The 25,618-nt window shown below is 43.0% G+C and overlaps 6 protein-coding genes and 1 long non-coding RNA gene across 12 annotated transcripts in view; 2 read left to right on the forward strand and 5 right to left on the reverse strand.

The window, feature by feature from the left end:
- LOC125500270 overlaps nt 1–25,618 on the forward strand; it is a 40,496-nt gene that overhangs the window by 10,460 nt on the left and 4,418 nt on the right. Inside the window, exon 1 of one of the 2 annotated variants that reach the window (XR_007277550.1) lies at nt 18,808–20,129. The exons of the other annotated variant lie outside the window; for it this stretch is intronic. This is a non-coding gene — a long non-coding RNA (uncharacterized LOC125500270). Of the gene's footprint in view, nt 1–18,807; nt 20,130–25,618 lie in introns of those variants that run through there. 2 annotated transcript variants of the gene reach the window in all.
- Nucleotides 1,129–3,643, reverse strand: LOC105693875 (facilitated trehalose transporter Tret1-2 homolog). The gene is made up of 5 exons (XM_048652534.1): nt 3,206–3,643; nt 2,823–3,102; nt 2,334–2,742; nt 1,976–2,216; nt 1,129–1,647 (listed from the first exon to the last, which is right to left on the reverse strand). Exons 1-5 carry the CDS (start codon nt 3,249–3,251, stop codon nt 1,211–1,213), a joined length of 1,413 nt encoding a protein of 470 aa, XP_048508491.1. The 5' UTR covers nt 3,252–3,643; the 3' UTR covers nt 1,129–1,210.
- LOC105693881 (facilitated trehalose transporter Tret1-like) lies at nt 3,778–7,111 on the reverse strand. The gene is made up of 6 exons (XM_048652541.1): nt 6,581–7,111; nt 6,279–6,505; nt 5,903–6,182; nt 5,385–5,793; nt 5,051–5,291; nt 3,778–4,929 (listed from the first exon to the last, which is right to left on the reverse strand). Exons 2-6 carry the CDS (start codon nt 6,322–6,324, stop codon nt 4,517–4,519), a joined length of 1,389 nt encoding a protein of 462 aa, XP_048508498.1. The 5' UTR covers nt 6,325–6,505; nt 6,581–7,111; the 3' UTR covers nt 3,778–4,516.
- On the reverse strand, nt 7,983–10,654 carry LOC105693874 (facilitated trehalose transporter Tret1-2 homolog). The gene is made up of 5 exons (XM_048652540.1): nt 10,513–10,654; nt 10,104–10,383; nt 9,534–9,942; nt 9,214–9,454; nt 7,983–9,071 (listed from the first exon to the last, which is right to left on the reverse strand). The coding sequence occupies exons 1-5, from the start codon at nt 10,559–10,561 to the stop codon at nt 8,659–8,661; spliced, it is 1,392 nt and encodes a 463-aa protein (XP_048508497.1). The 5' UTR covers nt 10,562–10,654; the 3' UTR covers nt 7,983–8,658.
- On the reverse strand, nt 11,653–13,735 carry LOC105693873 (facilitated trehalose transporter Tret1-2 homolog). The gene is made up of 4 exons (XM_048652542.1): nt 13,600–13,735; nt 13,082–13,490; nt 12,761–13,001; nt 11,653–12,493 (listed from the first exon to the last, which is right to left on the reverse strand). The coding sequence occupies exons 1-4, from the start codon at nt 13,722–13,724 to the stop codon at nt 12,072–12,074; spliced, it is 1,197 nt and encodes a 398-aa protein (XP_048508499.1). The 5' UTR covers nt 13,725–13,735; the 3' UTR covers nt 11,653–12,071.
- On the reverse strand, nt 16,068–18,573 carry LOC105693883 (facilitated trehalose transporter Tret1-like). Its single transcript, XM_012414095.3, has 5 exons — nt 18,105–18,573; nt 17,694–17,973; nt 17,163–17,571; nt 16,839–17,079; nt 16,068–16,609 (listed from the first exon to the last, which is right to left on the reverse strand). Exons 1-5 carry the CDS (start codon nt 18,154–18,156, stop codon nt 16,197–16,199), a joined length of 1,395 nt encoding a protein of 464 aa, XP_012269518.2. The 5' UTR covers nt 18,157–18,573; the 3' UTR covers nt 16,068–16,196.
- LOC105693936 (hemoglobin-2) lies at nt 20,840–24,921 on the forward strand. 5 transcript variants are annotated; one of them, XM_020856873.2, is made up of 4 exons: nt 20,840–20,994; nt 21,790–21,948; nt 23,183–23,408; nt 24,057–24,921. In XM_020856873.2, exons 2-4 carry the CDS (start codon nt 21,794–21,796, stop codon nt 24,183–24,185), a joined length of 510 nt encoding a protein of 169 aa, XP_020712532.2. In that variant the 5' UTR covers nt 20,840–20,994; nt 21,790–21,793; the 3' UTR covers nt 24,186–24,921. The 5 variants fall into 5 exon arrangements, with proteins under 5 accessions (XP_020712532.2, XP_012269628.2, XP_012269627.2 ...); XM_012414205.3 differs by having other exon boundaries at nt 20,843–20,998; XM_012414204.3 differs by lacking the exon at nt 20,840–20,994 and adding an exon at nt 21,005–21,148.

A 25,618-nucleotide genomic window follows, 5' to 3' on the forward strand; every position in this document is an offset into this window, starting at 1 on the left:
TGCGTCCTGAATTATAATTATTCTAAATTAAAAAGCACGGAGACGGGATGATAGAAAAATTCATTCACGCGAGCAGAATCGTTCGAAACAGTTTCGCTTCATGGACCGAGGGCAGTTTCGTCAGTTGCCAATTTCGATTCTCAAAAACCGGATGAGCCTGACCCATATCTCGTCAAAAGCCTGATTTTTTCAACCCCGTCGTGGACTCCGTAAGGTCTGTGAGGTTGCTCTTGAATCACTTGGATAGATTTCCGTTACGTCTCAGGCGCGAAGAATAGAATACACATGAAGCAAGATTCTGTGATACCCGCAAATTCCCGAAGCAAAGCTTGGATCTTCCAGGAGTCGGCAACGACTTGTTAGAGCTTTGTGACGTCGAGTCTGCCAAGACCCGCGACTGTCACAACATGTCTGCACAACACGTTGTCAATTTTAATCGAAAGTATTACCCGCGAAGCCAGCAAATATTTGCCTCCCGATCTTACGACTAGAACTGCTCTTCCATTGCACTTTTTTGATCGACACCGCTCAACTCGTGTGTGGGCGGGTGATCACTGAATTCTGGTCACGAAATCAATTTGTCTGAACTATTTGACACTCCGGTTGTACCCCCAATTATTTCATTGTTTCATCGCAATTAACCAATTTTCAGGCATTATTCATTGCTGGAAAAATTGCAACACAGCATGACTACGTGAAATCGCGTAAAATCTTCTGCGATGATGTCGTATCTTGCACTGATTACAGGTTCACGAGCGAGAAATGTGTACAAGTTGAAATGGACTGATATTATCAGAAAACAGGAAATTTTTCGCAAATTGAGATTCATAAAAACGCAGTCCAAGTTTGAATTAGATCATGCCTGAGAAATCGCTAATTAATCTCAATAATCGCCATCCGGTAGCCATTCATCCCGTCGAATAATTAGGCTAATCAGCTTCTGTCCATGAATTACATGTAACCCGAATCATCCGAATTAATGAACAAAAAAAAATGTTTTTCAAAGTGCATATTATTCACTTTCTAGAACGAAAATTGTATATTGTCGATCATTGACGCAGTGACATATGAATTTCAACAGGTACAAAAAAAAAGAGAAGGAAGAAATAAATAAATTCCGGCCTGAAATCGATATGAGTACCTCGACACGAATATTCGGGCCGGTCGTCCCTAAATAAAATCGCGTGTCATTAATTCATTTTTCAGCGATTTAAAAGTGTAGTGAAATCACCCCACAATCGTCCAATTCTTCGATCGTAGTTTTCGATTCAGTGTTCTTGTGGAGTTCTTCTTGAATTTCTTGAAGCGACCTCTGTTTCGTCTCGGGTACGACGAATACGATGAATACAGCTGAGAATATCGTTATCACCGTGAACCCCCAGAATGATATATGGATCCCCCATGCATCGGCTACTATTTGGTAAAGCTTCGAGACGACTATTCCACCGAATGAGCCTACGAGCGAGCTAGCCGAAGCCGCCACGGCCTTGACATTGTAAGGAAATATCTCCGAGAGTACGACGCATTGGAGAAGTCCCAATCCAAATGTGAAGAAAAATATGTAACCGCTCATGCTGATCAAGGGAAGCCACCAAATCGATCGAACGTCCACTTCCAGGGCGACCAGTTGAAAGTAGAGAGCTACTCCTGTACGGAGAAGAAAAAAAAAAAAAAATCGTCATCTCGATCGATTGCGAATCAACTTAAAGAAATTCAAATAGTCGAGTTACGGATAAATGGTAAATTCACTCAGAGATTCGTAATCTCCATCGAGACACGCTGGGTATTTGATAAAACGCACTTGATTCGGGAGCATCGTAGATTATCTTCATTCTTGTGCGGAAATTCGTCGTGATAATTATTGACTTTTATCGACAGATTTGATTGAACGCGTAATTTTTCGTGCTATATATCGTTACCGTTAACATTCCGTCGTGATGACTGGATAAATTTAATTAACGTGAGATTTTTGTACCTCCCAGTAGAACGATGGAGCCGAAAGTGGAAATGAGCAGGAGCGGTTTTCGCCCCATTAAATCCACGATGAAAACGCACATTATCGAGCTCACCACCTGGATGCATCCGATGAGAATTACGGAAACGCTTGGGTCGAAACGTGTCCCGGCAGCCTCCATGATAAGGCCACCGTAAGCGAGAACGGCAGATACGCCGCTCAACTGTTGTGCGAATACCAGTCCGAAGGCGATACACGAGGCCTACGGCAATGAGATAAAGTGAATTATCACTCGCAACGTTTCAATTCTACTTCCAAAATGAATCGCGTTCAACCATGTAATATCCCGACAGTGTCCAGCGAACTGTGATATACGTGCCTTACGATTTCCCCGGACCTTCACAAGATCCATAAAAGTTCCCGCATTCTTTCGGTCGAATTCAATGCTCGCGTCGATCTTCGCCACCTCGACGGTGATGTCGACCCTCCCTCTCAACCACTGCAAACTTTTCACCGCCCCGTTTCGGTCGTTTTTCATTATCAAATAATAAGGGGACTCCGGCATCCAGACGAACATCGAACAGAAAACCACGGGCAACGCTATTCCCAACGATGCGAAAGCCACCCTGCTCATCCAAGGCCCGACGCAATAAGATATCAGGACTCCGGCGTTGAACATCGTGATTATCATGGCTCCGAGAGCACCCCGGATATCGTCGCTGGCTATCTCTGCCAAGTACATCGGTATGCTCGAGTAGCACATGCAGGAACCTGTCCCAGCGATGAACCTTTTGCATAAGATATGACAAACCTTTATCGATACGGCGTTGTTTAACGAGGTCGTTTGATTTCGAATGGGATACGAAACCTTGCGGATATTAGCCACCAGTAACTTCGCGCCACGCTCAATAGGACACCGGAGATGACCAGCGGAATAGCACTGAACAACAGCGAACGTTTTCTCCCCAACTTGTCCACTATCAGGCTACTGATCGGCGAACCGAAAAAGCATCCGAATCCGAAAACACTGACGATCCACGACCCTTCGTCGGACGTGAGAAGAATCTCCGAATCCGTTGCCTCGAGTTTCGGTAGCGACGGCGATGACCAACCCACATGATAGCCAGCACTCACCATAATCATCGTCGCTGGAAGTTCATTTTCAATTTCATTTCGAGACTCTGCTAAAGGTGAGTCACTGACTGTGGGTTGACCCGTAGGGTACAAAAAATTATTCCCATTTATTCTCACCTGCGAATCCAGCCATTATTTGGGTCACAGTCCTCGGTTTCTGCATGGCTGGACGGCCGAATGCGAACGAAATATTTTAGAAAATTCCAGAGAAACTGGAATTTTCGCTCAAATTTCGTTCGTTCGGAAAATAACGAATATTTTTACCGATCACACTTTCTCGGCCAACTTCAGCGGTGCAAAACGACCGAAATCTATGGTGAGTTTTTTCGACGCGTTATCGAACCGTAAAACAAATTTTCAATGTAAGTACGACGGATGTCATACGTGGTGAAGAATTTTATACATTCGAGTAACGATACTCGTTGTGGACTAACGGTTCATCCTATGCGACGTCAACTCCTCCTGCCAAATTGTGTTCTGAATTACCATGTCTGTCAAATAATAAGTTGGTGTTATTGTAACACTGTTTTTGGGCCTGGTGCGGAATTTATTAAACAATGAGCAATGCGATTCTTGTTTGAATTTGGCACGTCTGGTTGTGAGACGGGTTTCACGCTTTGTACGAGTGAATTCAAAGGAGGATTCTAATCTACGAGTGATCATCATAATGTTTTGTTTTTTTTTCTCTCTGTTTCTCTCGTCGGATATGATGCATTCGATGAGGTTGTCTTTTTACCAAATCGACCGTAACTATAGATCGAGTTGTACAAAACTGAGTATTCTTTCCACACGGCGATAACTGTGAGATTGTATGAACGAATCGATATAAACATAGCATCAACTGTGACAAACAAATGCGTATCACCAAATAGCAAAAAAGAGAACGAGAAAAAATTCACTTCGAAGTATAACTTGAGCAGTTACGTTTACCGATGCCAACGTTTTTTTTTTTTTTTTTTATATCGGACATTCGCGAATCACCTGATTCTTAAAACCTATTTCTTTGATTGGTTTCTCTCGTGTAATCGCTTCTGGATTTCTCAGAGTGACCTCTGCTCCGTTTCAAGCAGGACCTCCGCTATACACAGGGATCATAGAGTTGATTTGGTCATCGGGGAAGGTCACTCGTTGCACATTGACATTGACGAGTCGCGATAGCGGGTTATCTGCCCACGTTGTTTGCAGTTCGTACCCGTACGTGAATGCGACTCGACGTTATCTAGGCCTAGTGACGCCGAAACGAACATGTCCGTAGGTATATATACTTGTTACATAACCATAGCTTGAATATACACGGTGGATAAATAAAATAAAATCGACTGGAATTCCTGACAACGAACCGTCGCGTCGGTTAGAAATGAAGATCTCCGATTATCGTTCGATTCTCTATTTCTTTGAAACGACGTCGCGTTCGTTCTGCATCGATCGTCACTCGCCGGACTTTTCCAACGCAATTTTTGACTCGGTGGTTTTGTGCAACTGTTCCTGAATCTCCTGGAGCGATCTCTGCTTCGTCTCCGGTACGGCGATCAGCGTGAACACCGCCGAACATATCGTGAATCCTGAAAAACTCCAGAAAGCGGCGTGAATTCCCCACCCGTCGGCGACGACTTGATAAAACTTTGCTACCGCCATTCCTCCGAAGCTTCCGGTCATCGCGCACGTCATACCCGCCAGAGCTTTAACGTTGTACGGAAAAATCTCCGAAAGAATAACGCACTGGATGATACCCAAGCCGATCGTGTAAGCTATGTTGTATCCGACCAAGCTGGACAACGGAAGCCAGGAGATCGAACTGACGTCCGTCCCTCCAGCTTTCAGTTGAAAGTAAAGAGCCACCCCTGTCGGAATGAAAAATATGAAAAAAATTCATCGGACGTTTGTTTTCTACAGACTACGTTGGTTACTCGAATGTTTATGAGATTTGGTCCGTCGCGTTTGTCGCGGTATAATTTTCATTACCTCCCAGGAATATGGATGACCCGACGGTGGAGATCAACAACAATGGTCTTCGACCGGTCAGATCTACGGTAAAGATGCACACTATTCCGCTGATGAACTGGACCGCTCCGACGATGATCACGGAAATGCTCGGGTCCAACGTCGATCCGGCCGTCTCGAATATCAGGCCGCAATAGGAAAGAATGGCGATAACACCGCTGAATTGCTGGGCTATCGTTATACCTACGATGATGTAGAGCGCCTGAAAAAAAATTGAATTTTCGCAGAACTTCGCGACGACGACGACAACCACGTCTTCCGAGGATGTAACTTTCGGCAAAATATTGTTACAGACCTTACGATTACCCGGCACCAGTACCAGATCCCTGAAAGTACCCGCGTGTTTTTGATCAAACTCTATGCTCTCTTCGATCTTTCCCACGTCCGCGTTAACGTCGCCGTCTTCTCTCAGCCATTGCAAACTTTTGATCGCACTTTTTCGATCGTTCTTCATTATCAAGTAATAGGGTGATTCCGGTGCCCAGACGAACATAAGGACAAATATTATGGGAACGACCGTCCCCAAACTCGCTAGGGTCACTCGGCTTACCCAAGGGCCCACGCAATAGGTCAGCAGTATTCCGACGTTGATCGAAAGACTGATCATCGACGTCAAAGCACCGCGAATATCGGCGCTGGCTATTTCGGCTAGATAAATCGGTGCCACCGTGAACATCATACCGGTACCGATTCCGGCCATGAACCTTCGAGAAATTGAATTTTGTCATCGTTACGATTAGCGTGTGATTACGAAAAATCTGATTTACAAATATCCGACGGCGATTGTCGGATATTTTTTTCAAGAGAAGCTACCTTGCGGCGATGAGCCACCAGAAACTGTCCGCGACATGCAGAAGGATGCCGGCTACGATCAAAGGAAATGCTCCCAATAATAAGGACAGTTTTCTGCCGAGACTGTCGACCAACAGAGCAGCTATCGGGGCACCGAAAAGGCACCCGAATGTCAAAAAACTGACGATCCATGACCCTTCGCTAGACGTTATGGGGATGTCGGAGTCGGCCGCCTGAAGAGACGGCAGAGACGGGGACGGCCAACCCAGATGGAATCCCGGACTCGTGAAAGAAAACGTCGCTGTAAAAATTCGAGTTGTCCTCTTTTATTGAAAACTTATTCGATCGATTCGACGATTATCGAAGGAGAGAACAGCGATGGACGGATTTTCCTCACCCGCAATTCCGACGATTATCTGAGTGCGAAACTTGGGCTTTCCCATTGCTTTTTTGATCGAGCACCGCTCACTGGCACGCAAACAAACTGTCCTCGGTCACTGATCACTGACTATCAAATTGCGAAGCGATGATCGACGAACATCCGTACAGGTATGGGGGATTTTACGCACGCAAGCTCGTTATACTCGTGTCTTCGAAATGGTCAGAGTGGGAGGATTGCAATGACTAAAAAATTATGCTCACGTTATGCGTCGGATAAATTCACTCCGTTATCCCGTGGGCCATAATAGCATCTGTTACCGTGACTAGTCTCGTTCACCCTTGGCTAGGTACTTGAACTATACCGACGCTTGTCGGAACTTATAGAAAGTATAGTGTCCTCTAAGTCGAATTCATACCCGGCTTGGGACATCGCGCGATCAATGTAGTGGTCGTATGACGGTTGCGTACGTCCCCGAGTAACTCGTACACCTGTTACGTACGCCGACCTTGATCAGACCAAATGTCTGCCGAAGCATTGTTTGTTTGTTGACGTACAGCGAAGTTAATTGTCGGCACAAGCGCGGTCATACCAACGACGAAACACGGTGCTTGTCCTCTGGGTCCCCGAGAGTTCGACGCGAGGCTCGTACGGGTTGATTTTTCACCGCGAATTTTCAGCGTGTTTCGACTAACGATTTCTCGACGGAAATTTACACGTCACCGCGGGTCGCACGACAATCGCGTAAAACGATAATAATTATTTGGAAACTGTTGGACTCTTCGATAAGGTGCGAGAAATACTTCTATCCATTCCTGACCGTTACCGCTGACCGACAGAGACGTATTTCTACCCGACAAGATTTAAATATCTTCTGGCGCATGACTGGTTAAAATTTTAATGCAATAAATTGTTTAATGGACCGCTCACTTGCTAATTTTAGTCGCTCACTTATATCATATCATACTTTGAGTACGTGCATTCAGACCGGAATAAAGTTCCATTCATTCCCAAGACGATGCCCCCTCTCTACGGCTCGGTGATTGCACGATAATTCCGGATCATACGCTCGGAATTCCGCATGGAAAATATGGGAAAATCCGCAGAAATTAAACAGCGAAATCCTGCGCTCCGCGAGTCTACGTCTCACTTCCTCGCTCATCGATAGCTTCCTACGTCGATCGTTGGCCGGAATTATGTAATATTTTTATTAACTTCCTCCGGCTCCTCACTAATCGACGGTACGTGGGACGATACCCACATATCCGAACGAAGACCGGTGTAAAAATTACCGCCACTTTTATTGTCAGACCTAACTGATCGTGAGAAATACGTGACTCGGTACAACGGAGGAATCAATCAAAATTTTGACACTCAAAATGACCCACGTTATGTGATCATATCACTTGGGGCATTGACTTCGATATTTTCCCCACTCTCGTCGGCTTGAATGAGAAGAATAATGAGTTGAAAGGACGAAATCGTTCAGTATCGGGAGTGAGGTGTTCTTTAAATGAATCATTGGTCGATTACAGAGTAACGAACATATCGCCTGGCTAATGTTATGAGGTCCGTTGAAATTGGAAATTTGATTAGTGATGATAAATGATAGGTCGCAAGTACTGGCGATTACACCTTTTCATCTCTGGCCTGATTTCGAAGAATTGCATACTCTAAAAATGTTGTACAGGCCTCACTCTGTCGTAGTGGATTTTTTTTTTCCGGAAATCAGCGGAAAGGCGATTATTATTTTTTTTTTTTACACCGATGTATTTTTGCGAGTCACAAGTTTTCGGTGAGTTTGCAACCGTGAAATAAAGAGCATGAACGTGTATATTTTTTCTTTACAAGGTTGTAAACACGAGACAATAAGTCGTTTGTTTTGGTTTACTTTTATTTACAGGCGTTGAACGATCATATCGTCGGCAACATGATTCCATCCTCGTTCTCTAACGACGAGTGGTTTCGTCGATGAAACGTAGTTACGTAAGGCGTAAAAGGTAAATTAAATGAAATATACAGTTTTCAATTATGAATTCATAGAGCCGTAACTACAGACTCTCGATGAAAGATTCTCCAATTACAATTACGAGCGGATGATTGATTCCCTTTTAATGAAACTCACTTATACCCGAGATGGAAGGAATTTGCACATTACGATAATTATATCTGTCCGACCACGTGAACAACATGAGAATAAAAATGAGAATAAAAATGAGAATAATAACGACGATCGTAACAAGGGCTAAGCTAGTCGCGCAAATTAACTACGTGTACATCGAATCCAAGGACACGATTCAAGTTCAACGTTCCAGTGTTTACCTAGGAGCTGTGTCAAAATTATTCGCTTTCAAACCCCCGCAGCAAGACTGGCAGACGAGTGTCACCCGGAAATTCATTACGGGTCGGATAACTTCAACGCTATTTTCGAATCCGTCGACTTGTGATATTGTTTCTGAATATCCTGCAGTGATCTCTGCTTCGTCTCGGATACGAAAAATGTAATGAACATTATGGTGAATAACGTAATCCCGGAAAATCCCCAAAACGCAGTGTGGATCCCCCAAGCGTCGGCGACCATTTGGTAAAGCTTCGTGACGATCATCGCGGTAAAACTTCCTCCCATTGTTATCACCATAGACGCTACGGCCTTCACGTTGTAGGCGAACATCTCCGAAGTGATGACAAACACGAGCGTTCCCAAGCCAAGCATGTAAGAGACTATGTATCCACCCAGTCCGGTCAACGGGAGCCAAAATATCGAAGAAACGTCCATACAAAGGGCTTCCAGCTGGAAGAAGAGAGCGACTCCTTTCGAAAGAGCGCAATAATTTTCATCAATACCAGGCGATTTTCGTAGGTTTGGTAATTTGGTATGTTTGGTAAATTTGCAGCCACTGTTTCGACGGGACGTCGCGTAATCGCGTACGATTTTCATTGCTATTTCTCTTACCTGTCAAAGAAATGGCCGAGCCGGCAGCGGAGATGAGCAACAGCGGTTTCCGTCCCATCAGATCTACGATAAAAATGCACAGTACGCTGGTGAGAGCTTGAAGAAATCCAAGAATAATGACCGAAACGCTCGAGTCCAAGTTTGTTCCAGCTACCTCGAAAATCAGACCACTGTACGCGAGCACCGCACCGATGCCGCTCAATTGTTGACCTACCATCAGAGTCACTACGATGAGAAGCGCCTGAAGCAATCGATCGATTACGATATCTCCTGAATTTCATCGGGAACGTGTACGTATCATTCGGCGAAATTATACGAACCCTTCGACTTCCCGGTACCATCACCAGATCCTTGATGGTTCCGGCGTTCCGCCGGTCGAATTCGATACTTTCTTCGATCTTCCTGATTTCCGCGTTAACGTCTTCGATTCCTCTGAGCCACCTTAAACTTTTTATCGCACGTTCCCGTTTGTTCTTCGTCATCAAAAAGTAAGGCGACTCCGGCATCCAGACGAAAACGGAGAAAAAAAGGACGGGCAACGCTATACCGAGCCCCGCAAGACCCATTCTGTTCACCCACGGACCGACGGAGTAAGTGAGCAAAATTCCGACGTTCGACAATTGACTGGTGAACGCTCCGATGGCCCCTCGCATTTCATCGGTAGCTATCTCTCCTGCATAAATCGGTAACGCTATCAACGGGATACCAAGAGCCATGCCCGCGATGAATCTTTGGAAAAAATGAAGATTTTTTTTTCTCCGATTATCAATCGCGCGATCGACTTAACGAGACCGTAGAACTGCGGCAAAATTTTTTAGGTGAAAAAAGGTTCTCTGCTCCGTTTTTCTTATTTTAAGTTTTTTTTTTTTTTTTTTACGAAATCGAACTACCTTGCGGCGATGAGCCCCCAGAAATTTGTCGACACGGCGAGAAGAATACCGGCGACGATGTTCGGTACAGTCGATATCAATAGTGACATTTTTCTACCCAGTTTGTCGATTATCGGAGGAGCTAACATCGTACCCAAGAAGCACCCCATCGTGAGTGTGCTGACCAACCATGCACCCTGATCCGATGTCAAGTATAAATCAGAGTCGGCCGCCTCGAGTTTTGGCAGAGACGGCGATGCCCAACTGATATGGTAACCGCAGGTGAGCATTGCCATTGTAGCTAAAAAAAAAAAAAAAAAAAAAATGAAAAAAAATTCTCCGTTTCAAATGTCAAGATAAATGTATCGAGCTAATCCTATTAAAAAGTTTGCGAAAGTGCAAACGAAAAGGTACGGTCGAGCAAACTCACACGTCAATCCAGCTAGGATCTGCATTCCATTTTTCGACTTATTTTCCATGGCTAAGTCGATTGAAGACTTGACAGCGCGTCGCGCACAAAACTACGCCAGTTGACGTTGAACAACTTCAGCACTGGTTCGGGTGAAAGCTGATCCTGTTCACCTATGAATTTCATTTACACCGTACCACCTCTTTCGATTGCGGCTTAACGTTAAACCAATCGTGATCAAGACGGCATGATTAATCTGGTACTTGATCGGTTGGATTAGATAATTAAATCCGTATGATTAGTGTCTTCAGATTAAACCATGCAGTCAATATACATATTATACCGTCGCAAGTTTACGACTTTTTCTTCGTTTTTTTTTTTTTTTTTTTTTTTTTTTTTTTTTTTTTTTAAGTGCGGATTTCCGAGACAGGAGCAATCAAAGTGAGAAGAACGACGTTTGCCGAGTGATTGACGTTTATTCTTTGATTAATCATTAATACAGGTTGCATCATTGGCTAATTCAATCCCATCCCGAAGCTTTTGACATTATATTAGTTGCTTATCTCCGACTGCGTCGTTACCGATCGATCGTACGTTGCGAATTTCATTGCTTTCTTTATGATAATTGAGAACGATCCAGTCTGTCGGGAAACTTGAAAGTTTCACGTAAAGTTGTGAGAAGGCTTATTGCGATTCGTTGCGACGAGTTAGATATTTGTAGACCGGTATATACACGACCGTCTGGCAGAGTCATATTTCGGCTCGACGGAATCGTAATAGATCGTCTGGCGCATGGCCGGTGTCAATTTCAATGAAATAAAGTGGTTATTATCCGTTTATTCGGTTAATTTCAACAATCTGCCAGAACCACAGGTACATTTACGGTGTATTTAAATAATAGACACGGGCACAATTCGGTTCTATAAGCTCGCACACTTCAACCACGTGTTCAAGTTTATTCCAGAAGAGTTTCTTCGATTCATTCGAAGATGTTCTCCGATTGTATCCCCACAGTTCCGTATCGAAGATACTGTACTCAGGTAGTTACAGATGAATATAAAAGAAAAAAGACATTACGAATAACGAAAAACTTAAATTCAATCAAACCTGATTTCGCAACCAGTTACTGCTGCAAGCGAAAAAATTATACTCTGATTTGAGTAATGCGAAGGAATGTTTTTTTTTTTTTTTGTTTTTTTGTTTTTTTTTTTCTTTATAGAGTGCACGTGTAAGAAAAACCATTGCAAGAGTTGCTAAATCTACTTGTGGCAATTTAAGAAATATAACAGATTAGAGTTCCGAATCAAGAGGCCATAAAAATTCAGCGACTGTCTTCATCATGTGAAATTAGAGCAAATTCTGACAATGGAAGAACGTCATAAACGGTGTCGTTATTTGACCAGTGTGATAAGCATTCTGCGTTGTTACCAGACCGAAATTTCCGGCCCATGTAACACAAAATTAATACTAATAGTAATTAGTTGGATTATGCGAGAAGAATGTAGATTTATCTCGTTCAACGTATTTCATTCGGGTAGCAAAGGATCATCCTTTCGTATCGTGAATCTTTGATTATCTCATCAGAATCGTGAGGGCGCCGAGTCGCTCGGCGAAGTATTTGATCGTTTAGACGGATGGAATTCCTCCTGAATCTCCTGAAGTGACCTCTGCTTCGTCTCGGGTACGACGAATATAATAAATATAATCGAACCTACAGTAATTCCCGCAAATCCCCAAAACGAAGTGTGGATCCCCCACGCGTCTGCAACGACTTGATAAAGCTTCGAAACGGCCATTCCGCCTATGGCTCCCGTAATCGAGGTGGCCATAGTCGCGAAAGCTTTTACGTTGTACGGGAATATCTCCGAGAGTATGACGTACGGTAAAAGTCCCAGTCCAACCGTGTAGAAAATAATATACCCGACCGTACCGACCAGCGGAAGCCAAGATATCGAAGCGACTTCGATTTCGACCGCATCCAACTGGAAGTAGAGAGCCACTCCTGTCGGGAAATGAAAAAATAATTTTCATTATCGCACCAGTCTTCGGTATTACGGGTTGCAGGTCTGAGCAAATCTCACCACGTACAATGAATAATCTTTGCGCGCACGTAGCTATACAGGTAAAAGAGTAATCTTACGACACGTGCCATATATTTAAAATGACTACCCATCGGTATCTTCGTTATGATAATAACTTCACAATCGCTCTTGGCATTGAGAGATTGCGACTCGTAAGGTCGGGAACAATATCGCAAGATTTTTTTTACCTCCTAAACAGAAGATCGAGCCACCAGCGGAAATTAACAGCAACGGTTTCCGACCGGCCAAATCTACCGTGAAGATGCACAGTATCCCACCGAATACCTGGACAGCTCCTACGATGATGACCGAAACACTGGAACCCAATTTTGATCCGGCCTCCTCGAATATCAGACCGCTGTAGGCGAGAACCGCGTTGATCCCGCTGAATTGTTGCGCTACCATCAGCCCGAGGACGATGATCAGCGCCTGGAAGTAACCGACGCATGGTCAGATTCGACGAATCGTTCTGGAACGATAGCTTGTCCCGTGTCAATTTATATAGATACCCTTCGATTTCCAGGTACGATCAACAGATCCTTGAAGGAGCCTGAATTCTGTCGATCGAATTCTATGCTCTGTTCGACCTTCGCCAGATCCGCTTTTACGTCGGCCGATCCCTTGAGCCATTGTAAACTCTTAGTCGCCCGCTCGGAGTTATTTTTCATCACCAAGTAATAAGGCGACTCCGGCATCCAGATGTACAACAGACCGAATGCTACCGGCAACGCGATTCCCAGACACGCTAGACCCAGACGGCTTACCCACGGACCGATCGCGTAGGTCAGCAGAATTCCGGCGTTCAACATGTGACTGATCATCGCTGCCAATGCACCGCGAATTTCGTCGTTAGCTATCTCCCCGAGGTACATCGCCGCCACCATGAACGACCAACCGCAACCAAGCCCTGCAATGAATCTTTGAGAAATCGAATTTCCGCTATTAATATACCCCTAAGGCGTACACCGCATCTCCTGAAATAGAAGACACTTTACACAGCGTATCGGTATTGGAAGTGAGACCCTACCTCGCACATACGAGCCACCAGTAACTAGGCGCGAAACCAATCATTATACTGGAGACGATGAACGGAATCGCCGTGATCAGATGAGACCATTTTCTTCCGATCGTGTCCACGAGTAGAACACTCATCAGCGGACCGACAGCGCATCCGAAACTGAAAAGACTGACCACCCATGAGCTTTCGTCCGACGTCAATATTATATCGGAGTCGGGTGACTGGAGTATCGGCAGTGAAGGCGACGACCACCCGAAATGAAATCCGGCACTCGCCAATGACAGTGTCGCTGAAAGAAATTATTCGTCCGTTTAGCTTTCCATGGGGCAACTTGGTTCACCGAACACAGAGAGTACTAGTAATTTATCACCTGTAAATCCGGCGATCAATTGCCTCGCGAATTTAGGCTTTTTCATGATTTTCAGTCGGCAGGACGTTGTTCAAATTGACACGAACTAATCGACACTGAATACTGAAACTTGACTGACGATATTGCGTTACTTGAGTGTTCACACGAGTGCCGAGGATTACACTACCTTCGATCCACCGATCCCTTTATCTTTCGTGGTCAGGGTTGGTAATTGTTCAAAAACAATGATAGTGATATCTTTCTAATCAACCCACCTTTGATCTTACTCCTCGAACTAAGATCCAGTTCCAACATCTTGTGCAATGTGTCGATGCTTATAATTCGATACTCACCTTATCTGCATACGTGGAAAATGCTTCTGTATATCGATAGATAAATATTTCAGCGATATATTTCCGAGCGTGGGAAAAATTCGAGACAAATTATTTTGATTTATCATTCGTTGAAAAATTTCCCAATATTCTCTCATCGAAGTATCAACTAATCAACGAATATGAAGGAAAAGGCACATGGCTGCTGTCGATTCTAATAAAGCAAATTGGTTGATAGCCGCTCCATTCGCTAATTCCAGTCGCCCCATCCACTCGTAGATACGAGGTGCGTATGCTCGTAATTGGACCTACGTTGCCCATTACATCTGACATTTTTCGGGTAAATGCGAAAAATCGAACGGTATCGCCTGATAAACGGAAACCTTTGTCATCGATCATTAGGAAAAAGCAACAACCGGTGTAACAAATATCATTTCACACATTATGTTTGAGTGTATCTGAGCTTATATGATACAGCTGGTTAATGTACGAGTATTTACATTATCATACTACAAAATGTGTATATTGTCAATAGGGTGTGTTTAAATTATGTGAGGACACATCTGTGCAATGCTACTCTGACCTTTGTTCAGCACAGGTGTGCTTACCTTTTCTTTACTCGAAGTAAACTATGAATGAGAGTAACTTTCAACCTGTTAACCGATCCGCGCTGCAGTGGTCGAAAAACAAGTAGTCTTGCGATTAGAAGTGACCGATATTCCATGATTGACCTTAGCATATCCATTATGCGTGAACAACTGCGACACCATTCGATCCCCTGTAATTACAGGTGTTGCGACTCGTACATCTCTACATGTGCGTTACACAGATACGTCGGTGATCGAGATTCTCGCACCGATATGGCTGAGATAAAAGTCACGCATTGCTGAGCGGGAAGGTTACCTCATTGCGGAGATCGACGCGATCGAGTGGATCGGTTTTGGTACAGATCAGCGATGAAAATTGAATCACTCCAAGAGTAATGATCAAACACGCGCTTACTTTATCTCTAAAGTGTGGAAATATTTTCTTTCATTGCACCAACTAATCATTCAATTTTATCAGTTATTTTCACTTACGGCTTAAGATTCGTCTTTATCTTTTTATATTCGATACTCACGAATTCTCGACGATTGTTGGTGATAGTTTTCGATTAATAATTGAAATCGGATCAACGGGTAGCACGGACGATGAGATATGAAATTATCTGGATCAGCGGAAATGGATTGGGATCAACGTTTGGTTCAATAAAAACCATGCGAAATGTCACCACGGTGGATCATTACGTTATTTTCGACGGGAAAAGTTGGTGTGACTTTTTGATTTTCTGAAGTCTTCCTCTTTTTTTCCCTCACAGAGTGAATCGCGCGAAATATAGTAGAATTATTGTACCATACTCGACCGACAATTGTCGAAATTGCCAAATAATGAGGACAGTCCAATCAGTAATCGAAAAAATTATTCTCAAATCAAGAATGATTCATATGATTTACGGGTTACAGCAATTGCGTCGCCGATATCATTTTCATCGATGGTATCGTGCGACACTGGCAATTATCCCCGTCCTTGCAAACAGGAGTAACGTAACGACCGATCAACTTGAATGATATGATATCTGGTAGCATTGATATTCGTCGACCAAATCTGCGAAAACTCCAATCGAATCGAAACAGCCTTGTCAGATTGGTTCGATTGGAAAAAACAGGAGATAAATATAATCGGTGACGATGAGGTAGCATACGTCAGTTATACCATGCGTCCCAAATTACAATGATTCCAAATTAAAAGCACGAAGATAGCATGGAAGGAAAATTTATTTACACAAACAAAATTTCTGAAATCAGTGTCGCGTGATGGATCAACCATAGTTACATTAATTGTTAAGTTCTATTTTCAAAATCCAGATGAGCTTGACCCATATTTCGTCAATAGGCAGATTTTTCCAACGCCGTCGTTGACTCCGTAGTTTTGTGGAGTTGCTCTTGAATTTCTTGGAGAGATTTCCGCTTCGTCTCGGGCACGAAGAATAAAATAAACAGGAAGGAGAATACTGTGAGAGCCGCGTATCCCCAAAACGCAGTTTGGATTCCCAAGCTGTCGGCAACGACTTGGTAAAGCTTCGTGACGGCGAGTCCGCACAGACCCGCTACTGAAACGACTATCATGCCAGCCGCAGCCTTCAAGTTGTACGGGAACAGCTCCGAAAGCATAACGCCGGGAATTGTTCCCAATCCGACCGAATAGATGAGTATGAATCCGATCATACTGGCCAACGGAAGCCAATAGATCGAACTCACGTCAACTCCGCCGGACTTCAATTGGAAATAAAGGGCAACGCCTGTTGAAGAAAAACGAACGAGTGATGCTGTTCAGTTTCGCCAAATTACCAATCCGGGATAAATTCATCGTTGGAAATGCGTCAGGCAGTTTCTATTTCTACCGGAATACTTTACCAGTAATCGACGTTTGACTTCACATGCAAAACAACTCTCGATCGAGTTATATCTGACTTTGTTCAATTTCTGTCCGGCCTTGATGAAAAACTAATCATCAAAGTTGTGACTTACCTACTAAGAAAAGGGCTGACCCTGCAGATGAAATGAGTAGCAACAGTTTTCGTCCTGCCAGATCCACGGTGAAAACGCACACTATACCACTGAGGACTTGGACCACTCCGACAATAACAATGGAAATGCTTGAATCCAGACTTGATCCGGCTGCCTCGAAAACGGTACCACTGTACGAGAGAATCGCCGTTATGCCGCTCAACTGCTGGGCGAATATCAGACCGAGGATGATGATCAGCGCCTGAAGCAATCGGTTAATTTCGTTATTTTCTTATTATATTGCAGCCGTCGGATCTGAAGTTACCACTGTGGAATTGTACGAACCATTCGATTTCCCGGTACCACTACGAGATCCTTTACACTTGCCGCGTTTTGTTGATCGTATTCGATACTCTCTTTGATCTTATCGAGATACGACTTTACATCTTTACTTCTTTTGAGCCATTCCAAAGATTTGGTTGCTTTTTCCGGCTTATTTTGCATCACGTAATAATAAGGGGACTCTGGCATCCAAACGAAGATCAAAAAAAACATCACGGGCAAGAATATTCCCACCCCCGCAAGAGCCACCCTGCTAACCCATGGCCCGACGCAATAGGACACCAGTATTCCCAAGTTCGACATCTGAGAAATTCCCGCACCAAGGGCACCTCGGATCTTATCGTCGGCTATTTCTCCGATGTACAACGATCCCGCCATATTCGCGGTGCCGGAGCCGATTCCTGCGATGAATCTTTGGGGTGATGAATGTCTTTTTTAATATCTGCTCGACCGGTGACTCGCGAAGGTCTTTGTAATTGCCTCGAGTCCGATGTATGCGTTAATTTTGCATTGTATAAATTCGATTCAATTTACCTTGCGGCCATAAACCACCAAAAGCTCGGCGCTACAGCTAACAGGATGCCACTGGCTATTTGCGGAATAGCCGTCAACAGAAGTAGCCATTTTCTGCCAGCAAATTTAACCACCACAATAACTACCAACGGACTCAACATGGATCCAAATTTGAATATGCTGCTGACCCATGCCCCTTCACCCGATGTCAAGTGAGTCTCCGATTCGGGGTCTTGAATTTTTGGCAGAGACGGTGACGACCAACCGAAATGGTAACCCGTGCAGAGCATTCCAAGCGATGCTAGATAGAAGCAGAATTTTCATATATTTTGACGAAGAACTCATCGTCAGTCACGTACGATAAGAGCTAGCCAGCGGCCCGTAACGTGTCTGCACAACACGTTGCTTATTAGGTATAATCGAAAGTATTACCTGCCAAGCCAGCAATTATTTGCGTTCCAAGCTTACGTCTAGGCTCTTCCATTGCGCACTTTTAATCACTGCCTAAGTCGTGTGTGGATGAGTGATCACTGAATTCTGGGCACGAAATAAGATTGTCTGAACTATTTAACACTACGGATCGAATAGAAATGTCCCTGTCACGGTTGTACCCCCGATTATTTCATTGTTTTATCGCAATGAACCAATTTTCAGGCATTATTCATTGCTAGACAAATTGCAACACAGCATGATTACGTGAAATCGCGTAAAATCTTTCGCGTTGATATCGTATCTTGTGATTAAAGGTCCACCAGCGAAATGTGTACACGTTAAAATGGACCGATATGATCAGAGAACGGGAAATATTTCGCAGCAAGTCATCGGCGAGCCCCAGATTCAATCTTTGATCCGAGTGCGATACGGAAACCTTCCAAAATGAAACCTCTACGATCTGTTTATTTCTACTACCATGCACGCATCACATCGATATCACTCACGTACTTGAAATAAAAGAATTTGCGCCGGAGCCGGAGCAATGTTTCTACATCGATTTGCGTGTGCAAAATGCGGTTCGCGCGCGCGCGAAATAAGATTTATATCAACGCAGTCGAAGATTTTATCCGATACGCCCCGAGAGCACGTTGATTAATTTCATCGATCGTCATTCGTTGGTTCCGTGCCACACGTGCGACCAAATAAATCACAGCGTAATTCCGAATTCAATTAGGAGAACGCATCCATTTATCCAGCCGAACGATCGCAGTTTTTCCTCATCAGAGTATCAACCGCATCTGAATATGAAGGAAAAGGCACACGGCTGCTGTCGGTTTTAATAAAGCAAATTGGTTGATAGCCGCTTCGTTCGCTAATTCCAGTCGCCCCACCGCCTCGTAGATACGAGGTGCGTATCCGTGTAATGTTATAAACCCGTACGCTTATAATCGGACCTACGTTGCCGATTACATCTGTCATTTTTCGGGTAAATGCGAATAATCGAACGGTATCGCACATCGTACCGAAATCCTTATCAGCTGTGGAAACGTAGGGCAGTTGTTCCCGGATTGGTAATTGAGGAAACGCAACGACCGAGATAAGAAAAGTGCAATATGCTGCACAGATAATTTTAACGACAGTCGGTTACATCTGAGAACGAGGTAGTGAGGAGCGTGATACAAACGGCGGAATCTAATCGCCAATTTTATCTCATTCATCTCGCGCATTGACATCGGGCGGCAGCACCGAGCAGCATCCGAACTCTTCTCTCGCAGTGGCGGGTCACGGATCACGTTTCATCTCCATTTGAAAGACGTCGGCGAACCGGGATCGTGTAGGTAATTCCAGCGAAATTTTTGAGGGACAATATTGTTTCGTTTATTTTTTGTTATTAACGTGCAAACGTATACCACAATAAATTCATCGAAATCAAGATCCCGATTGATTTGATAGCAGCAATCAGAAGCTAGTAAAGCAAAGTACCATGAAATTATACCTTCGACCGTCACCTCGAAAAAGAAGACCTCGAAGCCTTATTTGATGAAATTATTTTTTGCATCATTGTACCGATCGTAAAAGCAAACGCGTACGAACTGTAAGGTAACATGACAAACGGCAACGGCATCCAAAGCCAAGACCTCAAATCGCTGAAAAACTTTGCTGAATTTCCCCCTTCCCGGTGTTTGCAGAATGCACACCGCTGCAACAACACGATAAATCCTCGCGTGGACATTTTTACGTTCACCTACAGATACATTTGTATTATATCGACGTTATTCGCAGCTATTGAATATTTATGGCACGTGGCGAACGAATCCCAGGTGTCGGCCGAAGGCCTCTTCATTCAGTCTAGACGCACGTGAAACGCGTGCAAAATAGATACCACCTTGTCTTTGAAGCATCCGGTGAACGTAGTCCGTATGGTTCGAATTGCAATTCCTTCTACACGTCCGGATGCCTGTAAACATATATTTCTGTACTCGCACACATACGGATATACGATATTCATATTGCCGGCCTCAGGTAAATATCCACGATAAATCAACATTCCCGACTAATTGTGAGCGACAAATATTTGTACATTCCAGAGTCGAGTGGGGGAGGGGGATAGAGCGAAAGCCACTCGCGTAATTCAACGTGCGCCATTAGCTCAGAGAACGACATTGCAATCAGATTTCGAGTTCGTCGGTCGGACGACGAGTCCGTGGGATTATTCCGACTCGTAATTATGCTAAGGGAATTCGTCGGCGTTTGCAGAGATGACGCGAAAGCCAGCGATGAGATCCTCTTCGGGTGTGCGGGTTGCGTGTACAGCAGCTTGCAATTATCGAAATTGCGATCTCCCCGCTCTCTACAGCCTGGCCCTGAACTTGACCCTGTACTTGTAATTTCTGGAACGGGGAGTCTGAAAACTCCTGGCGCACGAGGTCAGGGAGACACGTTATCATTTTATCGCTACGCGTGAAATCGAAACGACGTTATTGGGAATTTACCTGAGACCCGGGCGTCGTGTCGGTGTCGCATGCCGATGTGATAAGGGGAAAAAAGTCCTCTTGCCCTACTTTTTCATCGCCATCTCTCCGGGTTTCGCTAATCCGGAGATATATTCTTCAATCTATGATATCATTGTATTACACGAAGTGTTGCATCGCAGTTTAAATTGATGTAATCAATGTCGGTTGTAGGAGAGCGAGGAGTCGAAGGGACGTCAGGGGAGGTTCTGGGAGTCATGAGCTTCGTTGTAGTCGTTGTTACTCCGTGGCGCAGGGTAGGGAGAAGCTTCGGCGTCGGTATTATATTTATGTAACCATCCTGGCGCGCTGCTTCCAAATACAAGCCAGTGAAAGCATCGTCGGCAGCCGTCGAGCAACAAGCCGGTTTTTCCGTAGTGGGTGCGGTGCAATACCGATTATTTTTTTCTAATTTACATATTTGTCCATATGCATCGATACGCGCACAATTATCTCATTCGTCAATAGCGTTGTTTCTGCATCTTTACGCCGTACGGATTATTTCGCTAAACAACCGAACTAAGTTTTACGGTATAAACGAATATACAATTGTGCTGTGACGCTGTCAGTTGTACAGTTACCGCGAGGACGATTTGTGGAAGAAATTTTTTTTCGAAATTGTGAATGAAGCGCTGAACTTGGTTCACGTGTTCTCTGAAAAATTTTCCTAGGAGGTACTCGAAATCCTTAAAACGGTCCACCAATCGCTTTCGGTAACATCAATTCTCAACTATTCTCCCAAGTTGCTCCACAACTCGTTGGGAGAAAAAAAAAAAAAAAAAATTGGGAAAAGGCTAATGACTGAACTAACAGGGGTCTCTGGTTTCTAGATTTTCAAATTTCTCCATTTTCCATTAGCAATGCAATCGCTATAACGATTTCTCGTCAACACGTTTCGCAACGAGGATAATCAAATGAGAGTTTATCGTGGCATGAAAATATTTTATCGATAGAAAGCCGCACGCGGAGATAAATCATTCCCCTTCGCGATTCATTAGGGATCATTATCATCACTGTTCTCCTCGCCTTGAAATATTCACGTGTACACGCGGACCACGTTTCCAGTGAAATCTTGATAAAGCCGTGCAGGTCACGCTATCCGTGGTTCAGGGTTATCGACTTTATTAATTCTTGGTCGATTAATTTTTCCACATCTGATTAATCTGCTTCAGCGAGATGGGAGGTTGGTTGTCTTCTTATTGGGGATACGCAGGTGATGATGTTTTGGATCCGGCGACCGGTCTTACCGGAAAACAAAAAAGACTTGTGACAGAAACATGGGGTATCATGCAAAAGGATTCACGTAGGGTAGCGAGAGCAATTTTCATGGAGTGAGTATTCAACTGCGTCTTCAGTTACGATTGTGTAACGATGTTCGAATGAATAACATTTTGCCAGATTCGCAAATTAAGCTGCAACTTTGAAAATAGAGATGAGTTACACCCGCACTCGGGTGTATATTTTCTTTCTTATTTAAAATTGAAATATCTCCCTACACCGCCTGGAATATCTCGTTCTTGTATCGACTCCTTTGCTTCTCTTCCGTAAACCGCGATACGAATCGTTCCTGAAAGGAACGCGATATCTCTTCATCTTTATATCCGGCTATCGCATAAATTCAATATTACCTACCACAATCCTGTAGACAACGATATAGAAACAACAAACTTCAGATGCGAAGTATCGTCAGAGTTCCAACGTAATATTTTTTATTTCAACTTCTTACTTTAGCGTAAGAATTCCACCGGGTGTGCAAAAACAAATCGTCTCGTCTCATGTTACATGGATCCTGAGAGTGAATCGATGGATTTTCTCTTCCTGTACCGACTGATATTATTTCGAGAGATATTCGAGTAATCGGGATGACCTGATTTTCATATATTTTTCATTCATTCGTTAAATGGCTTTTCCGATCGATGCGATTGCGTTTGCGGTGCCAGAAAAATATACCGAAATTCTCCGCCGTTTTTCGAGTTGGAAAAAGACCAAATAAAATGAATGAAATAAAAAAAAAAAAAATCAGCGCTGAATTTTCAGAGGTTCGCTCGCCGAGGTCAACTGAATTTACCACCTGTTCCCACGTATATTTATTCTCTCAAAGCTTTGGGAGTGAACGAAAGTGCAAAGTTTTTACGGTTCTGGCCTGGGACAAACAGATATATATATATATATCCCTATTAAGCTCTAAAAACTTTTTGTTACAACTTTTATTTTACAAAGTACGGACCATAAGCTCGCTCCCAGTATTGAGATAAAAGTTTGAAAGTTATCGAACCACGAAAGTGGATTCTATGTAAAATATTGCTCGCATCGATATTTTCTCGCCGCGAATATCGGAGAAAATAATTTCATTTCGCGTATGTGGAGCTGCTTCTGTTTCGTTCGTAATTAATGAAGCGAGAAAAAAAAAAAAATACCGATTCACTGTGCAAATTTGCTAATCCGCAAATACAAATATCAATTAAATACTAATTTACCGTTCTGCGCGACTATTGTATAATTTTTATGCAATTAGGTCATATGATTCGAATAGAACGATTGTGTAATTAGGATTATTTGACGTAGGTTCTTCAATCAACATCCTGAATACCAGAAACAGTTCGCTGCATTGAAGAACATTCCTTACCAAGATCTTCCGGAAAACAAAAGGTTCCAGGCTCACGGTGCGTCGGTAATTAGCGCAATTAATGAAATTGTGAGTTCATTATACGATCCGGGACTCCTCGAGGCTACTCTAGTCGCCCTTGGTGAAAAACATTTTAAACGAGGACAAACAAAAGAGCAATTTCTCGTGAGTATTTAACACAAACCTACGCGTGGTTTAGATTTTCTGACTATAAATGAGAGAAAAAAAAAAAACGTGTGATTGTATTAGAAACAAAAATATTGCACGCACCCAAATCATCACACTGATAAACTTTATCGATATTCTTCTCGCGTCATCTATTCGATACAGCGATTATTGGAGCAATGGTCTTATCTAAAAAAAAACTTCACAATCTGTAGCCTAGTAAGAGAAAACAGACCTTAGACGTTTGTACGTAAGATGAACCGCGTATAACTGAATAATATTATTGCTAAAAGATTATCAAAGTATCTCCACGAATATTGCATCATACTCACAATCCGATATCGAGAGTCCTAGTTAAAAAGTTAAATTTTCTCCGCAGTTAGTTGTTGTACGTAACATTCGACTAACGGTAGTTATATTGATCGATATTCGACCGACGAAGGTATGATTAGAAACGTTCAATTGCCAAGGTAAAGAGGAACGCGCCTAACTTCGACTTCGTTGTTAAAGTTCGAAGCATAGGAAAAACTTACTCGAGCAGCGAATTCAATTATCTAACAATCGGATGATATAAAAGAACGGTGACAAATGATTCTATGATTATTATTCAATGATAATCTGTCAGTTCGGATATCGTTGTGATTTCAGCATCTGAAGGTAGTCTTGATGTCAGTCTTCAGAGAATTCGTTGGCTCCAGATGGACAACGGAGGTGAACGATGCATGGAATACGACTTTGGACGCGGCGTTCGGTCTGATTTTCAAGGCCTACGCGTAATGATAATTAACCCCAATTCATACATTCAATATACAACACTCTTCGTACTCGTAGTACAATAATGAATATTCCGTTATTTTTACTCTACGATAACCCGAAGACGTTTTACGACGGAGAAAAAAAAGCAAAGAACAAAAAGATCGATGCTCTATTTCAATCGTTTTCCGCGAGGGTCGAGAAGTTTATTTGAAAATGGTTGGTGTATAAAAGGGATTTGTTATAATTTGCTGCGGCGCGTTGGGTGGAGTTGAAAAAAGAGCCACGCAGTTGCCTGTAAATTCAGTTGAAATATAATATGTACGTTATACTTCGTGGCCGTCACGAGTCATCGTCTAGCTATATTTTACTGATTTAATAAATCAGATACACGTATGTATATTATAAGTATACATATATACATAAATTCATCGGTAGTTTAACATGTTTATATTGGAATCATATGTATATGATATTAACAAGACTACTGCAACGCGATTAAATTTTCATACTTTCATTATACATACATACATATTTATAGATATATTGTACGTGTGACGATATACAGCGGTAACAATCGTAATTCGTAATCTGATTACGTGAATGAACTTTTTTTTATTTAAACCATGAAATTAACCAGTGATAACCCAGAATGAGCACACTCAATGTGGCGTTATATGATAATTGTTTATTCTGTAAGCATTATTATGCATGTATATTTTAAAAGTATACGTGAATGGAATAAAGAAAAGAACTTCTATTCGTTGATTATTTATTGAACAATGTGTTCATCCGTCTCTTGAGATCTACTGAGGTGAGTTGCCTTTTCCAGAATTACACTGTACACTATCGATTTTATCGTGGGTGAAGAAAGAAAAACCAATCTTGTTTCGTGAAAATTGGAGAATCTAATTTTGTTTGGCGAAGTCATTTGAAGCGATATTAAAATTAACTGAGGTTGACCACGGAAGGACGAAGCAATGAATCAATATTGCATAATTCATAAAATTATTCTTGTCGAAGACGAGAGAAAATTTACAAGTGCCGTCTGTGCTGCTACTTGAAAATAACGATATAATTTCATAGAGGAAACCATGGACGATCGACCGCTACTACGCCAGGTACTCTGCCTACGTGAAATAAATGTGAAATAAATTACTAATTATACTTTTAAAATTCTCGGTTCCAGACTCACTCGATCCCGGCTGCACCCGGTTTAATTGCGTCCTCGGTTTAATTAAATTGCTATTTTTTTTTTTTTATTTTTTTTTCACATTGTGATCAGAATATCAAATGATCCCGTCGTATTATTCACCATCAGTTTTCTAATTTTGCGATCGATAATTTATGTACAACACGCCTGTTATTTATATTCTAATTATTTCCATAATTTTCGAATAATTACTCCAGTGCGCTCATTATCACGTTACTCCGAGCACAACGGTATAATGTTTTGT

This window comes from Athalia rosae, chromosome 3 (genome assembly GCF_917208135.1).
Source record: "Athalia rosae chromosome 3, iyAthRosa1.1, whole genome shotgun sequence".
NCBI classification, from domain to species: Eukaryota; Metazoa; Arthropoda; class Insecta; order Hymenoptera; family Athaliidae; genus Athalia; species Athalia rosae.